We start from the raw sequence: 15066 nt of genomic DNA on the forward strand, positions 1-15066 counted from the left end.
CTAATAAATAAACTTTAAACATTTTAAATTGGGGTGGTATTTATGTAACTGTCAGTCTTACCCTCATACCTGAAAAGGCATTTGTATGACAGTTGTGCCCCATCATTAAGAGGGCATTTGTGGGACTGTTAGTCATGTCCCCTCAGTAAGAGGGTATTTGTATGGCAGCTTTGCCCCCTCAATAAGAGGGTATTTATATGGCAGTCATGCTCCCTCACTAAGAGGGTATTTGTGCAGACTGATAGCCCATGCCCCCTCACTAAGGAGGCATTTGTGGAACTCTTAACCTTGCCCCCCTCATTAAGCGGGTATTTGTGGAACTGTTAGCCATGCCCCCTCAGGAAGAGGGTATTTATATGGCAGCCATGCCCCCTCAATAAGAGGGTATTTGTGGAGCTGTTAGCTATGCCCCCTTGCTGCAGAGCAGAGGGTAGCCTGGATATATGAGGGATGTGCTGCAGACACTCGGCACTGTGAGCATGCCCGAATCTGTCCGGCTGATGTGACAAGTGATTCACTGGGCTGGGCTTTGCCTCCACCGAGTTTCGCTTCTTCCAGGGAAATTCTCCTTTCGGATTCCGGTCACGCACGGCCAGCCAGTGGACTCGCTCTCTCCCCCTCTCTCTCCCCCTTCATCACTCTCTCTATCACAACTTTGACAAACTTATGAATCCGCCCGGGAGCTGCTGAAAGCTTCCCCGGTCCGGGCAAGGCAGAGTTTCCTTTTGTCACATCTGTCGTTGCGGCTGCAGCTGCTGGAAGTTTGAGCAGCACAAAAGGAGTTGGTGTCGAGGGGCAGCACCGGGAGAGTGTTTCTCTTTGTGGATTGAAAGAGGAGAGGATGAGGCTGGGCTGCTTTCTGCCCTGCTTCTGGCTGCTCAGGGGGTTGCTGCTGTGTCCGGCTGCAGCAGCTGGTGCCTGGAGAAGGGGGACCTTCCCTCACCATGTCGTGCTGGATGAGAATGGCAAATACCACTTCAGGTGGAAGCATGATAACACGACCATCACCTTCGAGGTGGAAGTAGAGACCAGGGGCTATGTTGGACTTGGATTTTCCCCAACGGGATCCATGGCTCAGTCAGACATGGTCATTGGAGGAGTTGCAAATGGGCGCCCTTATCTCAAGGTAAGAAGCATCCAAGTAACCATCCATTCCCCACCTATAGAGGTGGACACATTACAATCACCGCACCCAGAGATTAACTCTAAATACTAATAATATGCCTGACCCCAATACGAACTGCTTTTGGCTTTGATCTGTTGGATTTGCCCCATTTTGCTCTTCTTTGCTGAACAAAATCGACAATGAAGTTGAATTGTTGATAAGCAAAAACAGTTCTCAAATATGGGAGACCGCATCATCCTTTATAATTGCAGCTCACCCCAAACCAAAATAGCGAGTAACCGGGTGTACAGCTTCTTATTCGGTGTTCCCTTTCCCAGAGTTTCACATCTGTAAAAGCTCATCCCAATGATACTGTAAAATTGCCAATTGCGTTTCTAAGAGTTACCGAGATACATTGCAATTACTAATTATTTATTCACGGGATATGATCAGCAGTTTACGAATTTGAGAACAGAAGGAATCCAAGCAATTAACTATATTTCCAAATTTTCCAGGTTTAAGGCATATCCAGTGGAAAACAAAAGTAAAGATTAGGCAGCATTTCAGATGACCTTTTATATTAAAAGGCATCTTTTAAAGTCTGGTAAATTAACCAGCAATTCATTTGCAGCAGCTCAGCATAAGAAACTTCAAAGATATCACTTAATTACTGATTATGTCCACAGTTCAAAAAGTCTTTACAAAAGTGGCTTAGTTTTATATTAACATATGGGTACTGGACGTATTTGAAAAATAAGTTAGGCTGAATTGAATAAATGTTGGCAATGGAAGGTGTGTGAAATATGTCTATGTGGTGGTGACATTAAAAAAAACCCTTGCATTTTATATAACATCTAATCTGAATGTCTCCAAGTTAGAGAGTATTGACTTTATAGTACATGAAGATGCGCATACATAATTGCATTTTGGAAGGCTGTTATTTATGAACTACTATTTATGGCTGGTGCTCGGATTATGTGGAACCTGGTTTTGGACATCTGTTTGAGTTGGTTTACATGTTCCTAGGAAAGAGAATTCTTTGGGTTGGCAATCTTGGTGGCCAAGAAATTGGTCTTGATGACTTGGCAGATCATTTATTTGCTACACTACTATGATTTATTCTGGAAAATATGAACACAAAACAAGTCAATCTCCCATAGAATTGCACAAACACATGAAGAGGAATTGCAGTATTCAAGTCAGGCAGAATTAAGTGGTGTGGGATATCCAGGAGCATAGAGGGAGGGGAGAGGGGGACATATTTGTCACTGACAATTGTTCCGTTCCGCCAGGAAGAGGAGGTGGTTAATTGTGGGCTGAGGGTTATTTCTCCTCAATGGGAGGGATAAGTGACAAAAATGGAGCTGGGGATGCAGATTTTCCCAGGCAAGTGGAGGCAGGTCTGAGTGCATGTATGGAGTTCAATCCCCTAGGAGGGGATCTTGACTCCATTCTATGCTCTTTTGGCCTTCTCCAGGGCAGGTCCCAAATTAACAGAGAATTGACTTCAATCTGTCAGGAAACTAATTCAGACAATTAAAAAGTCAAAATAAGTCATTTTTGCACCCTGCATTCAGACCTTAACTGCCAGCGGCGCATGGGTTGCTGCTATTTCAACATCTCGCCAGGTTGGAGGAGGTAAGTGCACAGTGGGCAGTTAATGTTGACTGAGACTGATCTGTCTGCGTGGAGTTTGTATGTTCTCCCCGTGTCTGTGTGGATTTCCTCCGGGTGCTTCGCTCTCCCCCCATTGTCCAAAGATATGCAGGTTAGGTGGATTGGCCATGCTAAATTGCCTCTTCATGTCGAAAGAAGCGTAGGTTAGAGGTATTAGTTGGGATAAATCTGTGGCGTTACAAGGATAGGAGAGGGGATTGACGTGGGGTAAGATGCCCTGTTGGAGAGATGGTGCAGACCCAATGGATCAAATGGCCTCCTTCTGCACTGTAAGGATTCTATGGTTCTATAATGGAACAGTATAGAGGCTGAAATAGGCAGGCCTATTGTTAGACGCAGTGAAACTTCAGTCCTAAAAGAATCAGTTCTCTCATCTGGAATTCACTGATTTCTTTGGAAACAGCAATTTTGCTCAGTAACTTTGAGTCCATTGAATTGGATCTCAACTTGTGTTTTGAGATTTCCCTGTAACATGGGGGTTGCCAAAGGAGCTTGGAGCTCTGAGGAGGAGCACAGTAGCTTGACCCAGGCCAGCAACCACAACCATCGGGGAAACAGCTCCAGTAGCAGCAGCCACTCACTGCCTTCTCAAAAGAAACATTGGGAATTCATGGTCCAAGAGGATGGACACTGTGCTGCACTTCCAAGGACGTAATAACTTCAGCACAGGGTCTAGTGGTGAAGACTGAATTTCCTCGACATGTCTGAGCAACAGTCCTCAGAAGGCTTACTCTCTTGTGGTTGTTGGCTGCAGACAGCTTTCTCGAAGCAGACTATTGTCCTAGAGGAACATTCTTGGTGACCATGCTTTGTCCATGGCTAGCAAGTGACAACAGCCTTCAATTTCTTTGCAACTGGTTCATTCCAGGGAGCTGCTGGTGATGGTTTCAGAATTTACTATCTGGACAGAGCAGATGGGGAAAAACTGTTCCAATTGGTGGAATAGTTGAGAACCAAAGGACACCCAGTTAAGATGATCGGTGGAAGCTCAGAGGAGACATGAGAAAAATTTTATTTATGAGGTGAGTGGTTATGATCAGGAATGCACTGCCTGAGAGCGGGGTAGAGGCAGACATAATCATAGTGGTCAAAAGGAATTGAATAATTATCCAAAGAGAAAGAAATTGCAGAATTATAAGAAGACAAAGAAGAGGGACTAGCTGAGTTGCTCTGGCAGAGAACTAACACTGACAGATCAAATAGCCTCATCCTATGCTGTAACCGTTCTATGATTACATGATTCTAATTGCATTATCTAGGGCACTGATACCTTGTATGCCAAGGTCTCCAGCTATATCTAATTTGACACAGATGAGATGTACCAAACACGGCTGTCAGCTTCATTCAAAGGATTTTCACATGTCCAGGGGTGATTGAATGCATTTATGTGGGAATTAAGGTGCCATTAGAGCAGCCAGAAGTCTTCATTGATGTGCAGCTGGTCTGTGGCCACTACAAGAACATCATACAAGTCTGCACCAGTTAACCAGGAAGCTATCATGACTCCTTCAACCTTCGCCAGTCTCAAGTGCCACAGGTATTCTCACAAGCAAACAGCCTTAGTGTTTAGCTTCTGGGGGATAAGGGTTTCTCACTAAAGACCTGGCTGCTGATCCCAGTGTGGAACCTACCACAGAGACACAGGAGAATTTTAACAGCAGCCATGTTATCACTGGGCCTTTGGCTGGCTCAAGGTGAGGTTCCGGTTCCTTGACAGATCTGGAGATGCTCTTCAGTCTACCTCAGCTAAGATCTCCAGGAGTGTTGTGTTCTGCTCCACTCTTCACAACATGACGTTGCAGAGAGGACTGGAGCTGGTGCAAGAGTAAGTTGCAGAGTACCAGCATCCTTGGTGGAGGAGGAGCCTGATGGTGTTGCAGCCACACTCCTGGTTCCCAGAGACCCCTGTGATGCCCTCACTGTTGCCTCACTTCACTTGAAATGCACCCAAGAAAATCTCTTTATGCAAATAAGATGTCTTCCTGTTACACTTTCTATTTCTTCTATGTGGTACTATTCCTGTAGCTTCAGCTGACTGGAGGCAGTCTGCTTTGACACATCATGTTCCTGCGATGGACATCCCCTGGGTTTTGAAGCCAGCGGGGATCTGCACCTGTGCAGAGGCAGATTTGGCCATTGGGGCAGTAGGCATCATGTACGATACTGCCATGAGGGAAAGGGCCAAGAACTTGAGACATTTTTAGAAGAGTTCTCACTGCCATTGGCCCTTTTTCCATCTTCCTTCAGGGCCCACCTGCACTTGCCTACAAACCAAGACCAGCTACATCTAAGTGTGGCATTCAAACATCTAGGAGATGCCTTGTTCAGTCCTCTGTCAACTGGCAGACACAGTGTGTGGCCATTGGTGTGGGTCAGCATGCACACAGTAGCCTGCAGCCTCTGACTCACCATGAGATTGGCCACTCTTTCAGCAGAGGTGGTCATCAGTGCAAATGCCTGTGACTTCATGGCATTCATGTTAGATATAGACTCTGCCATTCTCTTTCCAAGGATGCTCACTGCCTCTGGAAAACCTGACAGAAGCGCACACATTTCCTCTTGTTGCTCCACAAGTTCCCTTTTCATCGGTGAGCCCTGAGGCTCGGCTTTTGTGTCCAGCAGAGCAGGGCTTGAAGTGCCCAGTACCCTCTGGCAGGGATTCTCCACTGCTGTTCCCTCTCTTTCTCACTGTGATGCATTCCTGACCACGTGCTACTCTATCTATCTGAGAACCTGACCCACCAAAGGTGTGCGTGTCTGCGCTGGCAGAGGGTCAGAGGGTGCGCAGGAGTGTTGGTGCATTCTCAGAGTCCTCTCCATGGGCTCCTCCATTTGATTCAGGGAAGCACCTGTGGGAGATCATAGACATGAATTAGTGCTGAAAATAGGTGAAATAGGCTTCATCTTTGGCACAGTGTAGAAATGTGTGCACTTCCATCAGCACAGTGTAGAATATGATATTTAATTTATTGGGTGAGGGTGAGTATTAGTATAACCTGTTGAGATGGAAATTTGAGAAGGAGGATGGAGAGAAATGGTACTGTTGTGGAGAATAATATTAAGGAGGTGAGAGAATGATGGTACTAGGTGAGAGTTGTAAGGTATGTACTTTGTTAGACTACATGAAATTATTGAGCCTTTTGTAACAATGGATCCAGGTTCTAGTCACCACACTTTCACTGCTTACCTCTGTGCTACGTACAGCTATGTAAAGCCATGTCTGCCTAGTCAGGCTGTCTGGACTTCTCCACTCATCCTCAGAGAACAGGACTTCTTTTCTAGTCCTTTCTGAATTCAACGTAACCTCCAGGGACAAGTCCAAGAACCGGCGGGAGCTGGGGATGAGGGGGCAGTCTTCCCACATCTTGCTTCCATCCCTGCAGGAGTTTCCTCCTTCTCATTGATATGTTCAATGCTTTACTCACTGCTGCCATTGTGACTCCTTTAAATAGAAATCCTTCATTGTTTGTTTTAGTGTATCATTCTGCCAACCCTCCTGATTAGTCAGGGAATCCATGGCTCAGGCATAGATCAAATTAATCAAATGGGTTTCCAACTGACAAACAGTCCTCTGCCATTCCAGCAGGGACTAAGTCCAGAAAACTCCGCTGAATCTGGTTTACTTCCTTTAGGGAAAGAAATCTGCCATCCTTATCTATTTTATACGTAACTCCAAATCCACAGCAATGTGGTTGACTCTTAAATACTCTCTGGAATGGCCTAAAAAAGGCACTCAGTTCAAGGGCAATTAAGGATGGGCAATAAATGGTGGCCCAGGCAGTGATGCCTACATCCCATGAATGAATAAAAAACCTGCCACCCGACCACCTCACCTTTCTTACCGTTTCTCCATAGATTTTCAAAGAACTTCTAGGACATTTGAACTCTTACACAATATGGCAGCAGGTACCATTAAAAAAAGGAATGTGATTTCTGTGCAGATTCCCTTCGTCGATGTCTCCGAGGTTTCCTGTACTGAATGCACCATCGGAGACTGCCCTGAAAAATTAGGGCTTCCATCCCCTAAGCAGGAGATTTGGGCCAATGTTTCATTTGACTTCCAGCACGTTTGCAGCACCAAACATTTTGGTTCAAATCTCCACAGATTTCTAATCAACTTGGCCAAAGTGTTAAGCTTCAAAGTTTCTTAGGCTTTCACCACAGTTAACACCAGTCATGTTTTGAACATGGACTGCACTTGCTGTGCACCTTAGCTTTGAACTGTTTTCTATTGAGTAGCTTCATTTGTTCTGGCACATTTATGACAATCAGCATGAAAACTGTACTACTCAAAGCTCAACAGTCAGTGAAGATATTATTATAAATTCTATTCCATATAAAGCTACATCTATCAAAATGATTTGTTCAAATCTCCATGACAGACTTCCAGCTGCTTTTACAACTGTGTTGGTTTTAGATGGAATTTTCCATAAAATTTCCAAATCTAAACAATGCTGAGATGACTTGCTATTTGGTAGCGTGAGTAGTGAGGAGAATTTTAAGAGACTTCAAGGTGATGGAAGCAAATTGAGTGAGTGGGTGAATACCTGGCAGATGCAGAATAATGTGGATAATGTGAAGTTATCCACTTTGGACAGAGAAATAGGATGGCAGAGTATTATTTAAATGGTGATAGATTGGGGAATGTTGATGTACAAAGAGACCTGGGTGTCCTTGTACACAAGTCACTGAATGCAAGCATGCAGGCACAGCAAGCAGTTAGAAAGGCAAATACTATTTTGGCCTTCACTGCAAGAGGACCTGAGTATAGGAGTAAGGATGTCTTACTGCAGCTGTACAGGGTCTTGGTGAGAGCACACCTGGTGTGTTGTGTGCAGTTTTTGGTCTCCTCATCTAAGAAAGGATATACTTGCCATAGAGCGAGTGCATGAAGGTTCACCAGACTAATTCCTGGGACGGCAGGATTGTCGTATGAGGAAAGATGGAGTTGACTGGGCCTATATTCACTGGAGTTTAGAAGAATGAGAGGGGATCTAATTGAAACATGTAAGGTTCTGACAGGGCTGGATGGACTGGATGGTAGAATGCTGTTTCCTCTGACAGGGGTGTCTAGGACAAGGGGTCACAATCTAAGGATACAGGGTAGGCTAAGATGAGAAACTCTTCACTCAGAGCATGGTGAACCTGTGGAATTCTCCACCACAGAAGACTGTGGAGGCCAAGTCACTGAATATATGTAGGAAGGAAAGAAATAGATTTCTGGACCCTAAAGGTGTTAAGAGGTATGGGGAGAGTGCAGAAGTTTGGCATTATGTTAGAGGATCAGCCATGATCATATTGAATGGCAGAGCAGACTTGAAGGGCCGAATGACCTACTCCTGCTTCTATTTTCTATATTTCTATGCTATGCACCTTAATACTATTTCTTATGCATGAGGCATCTAGATGTACAGTAATTAAACAAGGAAAGATATTTCAAACATAAGGTAATAACAGCAGTTACATTTTCAGTGAGGAATCAATACTGATGATATTTTGTAATTATGATCCAAATAACTGACTGAAGCAACTTGACTGTGGGGATAGACACTCAGTTCAAAGACGGTTATGAAATTGCCTGACAGGTTTATGACCTGTTGAAGAAGTTCCAGCTCAGATGATTCACAGAAAAAAGTCATAACTTGTTATAACAAACCATAGCTCTACTGAGAGCCACAGTTTCGTGTTTAAATACTATTTGGGATATAATGCAGATTAATTACCAATTAGCATTGAAGAATGGGGCAATGCCCTTGGCCGTGCACACGAGAAATTATTAATAAAGTAAAGCGTTTTGAGAAAATTCACCCAGAGGATGTTCCAACAGCTTGGAAGATTTTATGGGGGGAATTTTAAAAAAATTACAATTGGTGTGAAAATCCAATAGCATACACTAAAGCACTATACACAACAATTTGCATTTTTCTAAATTGGCCCATAATGTGCACCCAACAATGAAGCAGCCGAGAGATCTAGTAATCTCTGTGGTGACAGCTTTACCCCTCACAATGTACAACTGTTCGGCATGTAGTTTAATGAGGATTTGCAGTGTTGAGCCACAGTGATTCATCAAGCTTTCTTAGTAGCCAATCACATTGAAGAATGTTGACAGATTATAAAAGACAGGAAATGAAAAGGAATAATAATCAATCCTTTTCAAAAAATTGTGGAACAAGATAAAGATTGGGACATATGCGGCTGAAGCATAATGAACAAACTTTAAAAATACATTTAATTATTTAAAAAAGACTGGTTAAAAAAATAACTAATTATAATAGAGAAATCTAACAACATCCCACTATTTTTGGGGAGCCAGATTGATTATTTAGCTTGTTGATTAAAAGCCTAGTTAAACCTCATTGGTTTAACCTACCATGGAGGTTTCTAAAAATGATTTGAGTGTGAAATGAGAGGTTCATACCAGATCAGTTGATTTCACTGATTCCTATACCCTATACCTTGAGAGGCGTGTGGGGAGGTGGATAAGCGGCAGGGTGCCCACACTGCAGCCTGTAGTGGAGCAGTGAATGACAGGCACCACTTCAGGGACTTCTGCAGTAATCTGTTTTGTGCTAAATCCTGATGCTGCACTCAGATTCAGAAGGATAATGATTACCAATGTTATCGGTTCAGTGTCGTACTCTGTTTCATAATGCTCCTGTAAAATGCTTTGGGATGCTTTATTTTGTTAAAGTCACGATATAAAAATAGCTTATTGTTGTTTGTTGTAGCTCACTGCCAAAAAGCTCACAAATCCTGTGCCATTGCCTTTAATGTATCCCTGGTACATGAATTCCAAAATGTTGATATGCAGGCACAGCAAGTGACTAGGAAGGCAAATTGATTATTGGTGTTTATTGCAAGTGGAATGAAATATAAAAGTAGGGAAGTGTTGATAGAGCTGTACTGAACTTTAGTTAGGTTGCAACTGGAGTACTGTGTTCACTTTTGGTCTCCTTACTGAAGAAAGGAAGTAATTACGTTCAAAGCAGTTTGGAGAAGGTTCACTCAACTGATTCCTGGAATGAAGGGATCATTTTAAGGAAAGGTTGAGCTGGTTGGGCTTATACTCATTGGAACTTAGAAGAATGAGAGGTGATTCTATTGAAATGTGTGAGACCTGTGTAGGATCAGGAGACACAGGTTAAAAAAATAGGAGTTTCTCATTAAAGACTGAGAATGGAGATTGTGGGTGGGATTTTCCAGCCACGCTCGACCCGAATCTGGAAAATCCCATCCTGGCACAGTGGTTAGCGCTGTTGACTCACTGCGCCAGGGACCTGGGTTCAATTCCCGGCTTGGGTCACTGTCTGTGTGGAGTTTGCACGTTCTCCCCGTGTCTGCATGGGTTTCCTCCAGGTGCTCCTGTTTCCTCCCACAGTCCAAAGACGTGCTGGTTAGGTGCATTGGCCATGCTAAATTCTCCCTCAGTGTACCCGAACAGGCGCTGGAATGTGGTGACTAGGGAATTTTCATAGTAACTTCATTACAGTGTGAATGTAAGCCTACTTGTGATTAAACTTAAACTTACAGACCTTTCCATGGTCCGCCCCTCACCCGCTATGATTCCCATGTTGGGCGGAAGGGGAAAATTCACCCCTATTTTTCTCTCAGAGGGTCGTGGAATTGTCTTCCCCAGAAAGTTGTGGAGGCAGAGTTGAAGACTGAGTCAGTTACATTTTTGATCAATGTGGAGTCAAGGGTTATGGAGTGTGGACAGGAAAGTGGAATTGAGGCCACAACCAGATCAGCCATGATCTTATCAAGTGGAAGGTTTGAGGGGCTGAATGGCCTATTCCTGCTCCTAGTTGTGTTCTTGTGTAATGATAGTAAAACGTCCCAAGGTGCTTCAGATAAACATTATGAATTAATATTTTGCACTGAACCACATGCTAAGACAGATGGCCAAAAGCTTGGTCAAAGAAATAAATCTTAGGGGGTCATCAAAGAGGAAAGAGAAGTTGAAAGGCGAAGAGGATTCAAGAAGTGAATTCCAGAGCCTAAGACCTGGACAACTGAAGGCATGACTGCTAGTGGTGGCGAGATGAAAATTGGGGTGTGTGAGAGGTCAAAATTAGAGGAGTCAGGGATCTCAGAGGCTTGTAGGGCTGGAAGAGGTTACAGACACAAGGCAGTAGAGAGGGTGGTGGACCATCAAACCTGTTACGTAATAATTTATTGTAGAAGAAGTAAGTATACCAACAATTGTTCAAAACTGTAACTGGTTAAGAATGGCCTGGTTCTTTCAATTGTATCAATATCAGATAAGTTAAATGGAATGAGAGTAATGAAGACACCATTTTCCCAGACATATGGACAGATTTGAATTCCACTCTTGGCAAACTGCCTGGGGATTTACGGTGGGATGCGTCATAGATTCAGGAGGGAGGGCCGAGTTTGCCCTTTGCCTCCCTCACTGCCCTGAAATTCACAGACGAGAAAAGTCAAAGATGACCTTTTCACCCAGAGATCTTTTGAGGTTAATTAAAGGCCACTTAAGCACCTCATTGTGCCATTGCTGGCACTTTACCAGCAGTCAGGTGGCCCAAAGCCAAGTGGGGGTGACATTAAAAGTTGTCAGCTTTTTGTTTGGGTCACAGGGAGAGGTCCCCTCCTCATTGAGCATGCTGTGGAAACTAGAGGGTCAGTTGAACGGCAAGAACTGCTCCCCAGAAAGCCTCCCCTCCCCCCATCCTTCCCTCAGCGATGATCCCTTGCTTCCCTTTCCGGTACTTGTCTGGTTAGCCCTGACAAAACTTATTTCCATTCCAGGGCCTCCTCCATGGTGTTGGTCAGGTTGCTGGGACTAAAGAGCTCCTGGCCCTTCAATTGGTTGACAGCACCTGGAGGTGGGATTTTCACTCTTAAAGTGGCAGAGGCCTCGACACCAGGCAGCTAATAGCATGAAGTGCATAAAATTGTGTTTAGACTTCCAGAAATGGTTGCAGCGAGGTGTCGCCAGCTTTCCAACCTGCCATCGGGGCTACCATGTCAGCCACATCACAACTATTAATGGTTAGCACCAGGGGCCTGGGTTCAATTCCGGCTTTGGGTGACTGTCTATGCGGAGTTTGCACATACTCCCCATGTCTGTGTGGGTTTCCTCTGGTGCTTGGGTTTCCTCCCACAGTCCAAAGATGTGCAGGTTAGGTGGATTGGCCATACAAAGTTGCCCCTTAGTGTCAGGGGGATATAGCAGGGTAAACACATGGGGCTACGGGGATAGGGTCTGGGTGGGATTGTTGTCGGTGCAGGCTCGATGGGCTGAATGGCCTCCTTCTGTATAGTAGGGTTCTATGATTCATTATATATAAATGTTCTCCATGTATGCCCATCTGACTATCAGGAAGAAACAATTCTTTCCTTGTACCTAGAGAAATAATAGGCAATGGTGCTGTGTGAAATTTGCCTGGTTCATTAATCAGAATAGAGACAGTTTCAGTGCAAAAGTGAAAAGAAATGCATTTTCAGCTTTTTAGGTGAAATGCAGAATCAGACAGTGCACAGACACATAAGTGTCAACAACTTTGCAATACTGAATTTACCCAGAATCATTGCTGCTATAGAAAATCCAAAATGTTTTCCATTTAGTTAGCTGCTACTTTTTTAAACATAATTGAGATTAGAAAAAATCTTAACTATTTTCATAAATGTATATAATGTGGGACAGATGAAGATCTCTCATATTTTCAAGGCTAAATTTTCAAGGCTAAATTCAGGCCACAGTCTTTAATTAGACTTACTGATGATAAACCCTGGTTTAACCAGACAGCCCAAATTTCTAATTATTAAAATATTATGAATTAAAGAAGTATTGGAGATGCATAAGCACTGACCAGAAAAATAGTTAATATTGATTTGACTTGTGCACATCTGACAGTATGAGGTACAAACAAACATGAATTAAATGGGTGCAGAATTGTTTAAAAAGGAGGAAAGAAGAAACCATTCTGAGGTAAAGACATGGGTCACAATTCTCCAGGAAAAAAAAGTGCAACCATCAGTGTGAAAACCTGGCAGTGCCTACCAGGTTGGATTCACTTTAAGAAGGGTGCCCCGATCTCAGTGAAGGTGGGCTGGCTGGCATGCCTCTCCTTATGCGCTGTCTTGTATCAAACTTAAGATCAGACAAAAACTCATTTAAATAATTAATTTTGAAGCGTTAAGAAATGCAAAAAAATTGTTCCCTTATGTAAATGCTGAAAATTCTAGGTGACTTCCAAAATACACCACTGTTGGTCAAGGTAGTATTTTAAATCACAAGGTCTATTTATGATTGTGGCAATGAGCTGACTTCCATTGGCAGAGGAACAAAATTATGAATGGAAAATACGCTAGAAGTGCTCCATGTAAACGTTAACCTCTGTCGAACGGTTCAGTAATATGGTAATCTCTTGTTGGAATAAAAATACACTTTTTTCAGTGAATATTAACATTTTAATATAAAGGATGATTTTCATTTAAGGAGTTGTTTGGGATCAACTTTTATAAGAATGGAACCAAGAAATAAATCCTTCCTGATATCCAGCTACAATTTCCTGCCTTGGTTTTAGTAAATGTTTGCCTTTGACATATATATATGTATGGGAATGTGGTGAACCAACTAAACAGACAGCTAAAATCATCCCAGAGCTAAAGTAATTTGTTAAATATAGACTTGATTATAAAAATATGAGCATCAAGTGGAACAGTGACATTCCCCTCAAGCAGGCTATGAAGGGCACAGCCCATTTAAGTATAAACATCACAGATGCGACTATATACACAATAGTTTAATCCTCTATATTCATTCTTTCCCATCTCTAATTGCTCCTGAGAAGATGGTGATGAGCTGCAGGCCATCTATTTTATTTACTAGTGTCACAAGTAGCCTTACGTTAACACTGCAATGAAGTTACTGTGAAAATCCCCTAGTTGTCACACTCCAGCGCCTGTTCAGGTATACTGAGGGAGAATTTAGCATGGCCAATGCACCTAACCAGCACACCCTTCGGACTGTGGGAGGAAACCAGAGCACCCAGAGGAAACCCACACAGATATGGGGAGAACGTGCAGACTCCACACAGTGACCAAGTTATTCTGCATTTTTTTATTTGCTTGCTCACTCACCTTGTCTAAATCACCTTGAAGCTTTTTAACATTCTTCTCTCTATTTACATACCCAATAATTTTCATCATCAAATTTTGAAATATTATGATTGGTTCCCTCAATCAAATCATTGCCATATATTGTGAATAGCTGGGGCCCAAGCACTGATCCCTGTGGGACCCCACTAGTCACCACCATCTGCCACTTCAAAAAAGACCCATTCATCCCTACTCTCTGTTTTCTGTCTGCTAACCAATTCTCAATCCATGTCAATAAATCATTTCCAATCCCATGTGCTTTAATTTTACTTTATCAAAAGCTGTCTGAATATTCAATTACACCACATCCACTGGTTCACCCTTATCTATTGTGCTTGTTACATCCTCAAAAAACTCCTGTAGGTTTGTGAAACAAGATTTCCCTATCATAAATCCATGTTGACTTTGTTGAATCCTAGGATGCCATATTCCCTAATTTTCCCGAATATTCCTCAATGTACTGGTCTAAACAAATATCATAGACACTCCAGGAATTGAGCCGCCACAGTACTTTTGCTCATTGTTTGCCATCTATATGTAAATTAAAGACACCCTTGTTACAGGCATCTCTAATTTCCTGTTTAAAGCCATCCCCAACATTACCACTACTGTCTGGAGGCATATAAACATCTCCCACATGTTTCCTGCCCCTTGTTGCTTCATTGTTCCACCCAGACTGACTCTACATCTAGATTTTCTGAACCAATATCCTTTTTCACTATTACACTGAATTCATCCTTAACTAACAACACCACCCCTACTCCTTTCCCTGTTTTGCCTTTCCTTCCTAAATATTGAATACCCTTGGATATTCAGTTCCCAGTTTTGGCCAACCTGCAGCCATGTCTTCATAATCACAATCATATTGTGTCCTTGTATACCAATTTCCACTGTTAATTTGTCTGCCTTCTTGTGAATGCTTCATGCTTTCAGATACAATGCCTTTAAACTTGTCTGTTAACATTTTTACCCATCTTATTCTGTGTTATAGGCCTGTTTGCTATAATCCCTTGTCCTCTCTGCCTTCCACCATTGCTTTCTACTTCCCTGTCTTTCATTTTTATCTTTGTTTCCCTCTCTTGTGTCTGACCACTCAGGTTCCTATGCCCCTGCCAGGCAAGATTAAACTGTCCCCTACAGTACTAGCGAATGCCTCT

General features: G+C 43.0%; 1 protein-coding gene across 2 annotated transcripts in view; it reads left to right on the forward strand.

Annotated features, from left to right (window-relative positions):
* Positions 1-420: 420 nt before the first annotated feature.
* Positions 421-15066, forward strand: part of moxd1 (monooxygenase, DBH-like 1) — a 74107-nt gene continuing 59461 nt past the window's right edge. The window contains exon 1 of one of the 2 annotated variants that reach the window (XM_078213727.1): positions 421-1126. In XM_078213727.1, coding sequence (XP_078069853.1) covers positions 842-1126 — 285 coding nt within the window. In that variant the 5' untranslated portion in view covers positions 421-841. The remainder of the gene's footprint in view (positions 1127-15066) is intronic. The other variant, XM_078213726.1, reaches the window with a different exon arrangement.

Source organism: Mustelus asterias, chromosome 5 (genome assembly GCF_964213995.1).
Source record: "Mustelus asterias chromosome 5, sMusAst1.hap1.1, whole genome shotgun sequence".
NCBI classification, from domain to species: Eukaryota; Metazoa; Chordata; class Chondrichthyes; order Carcharhiniformes; family Triakidae; genus Mustelus; species Mustelus asterias.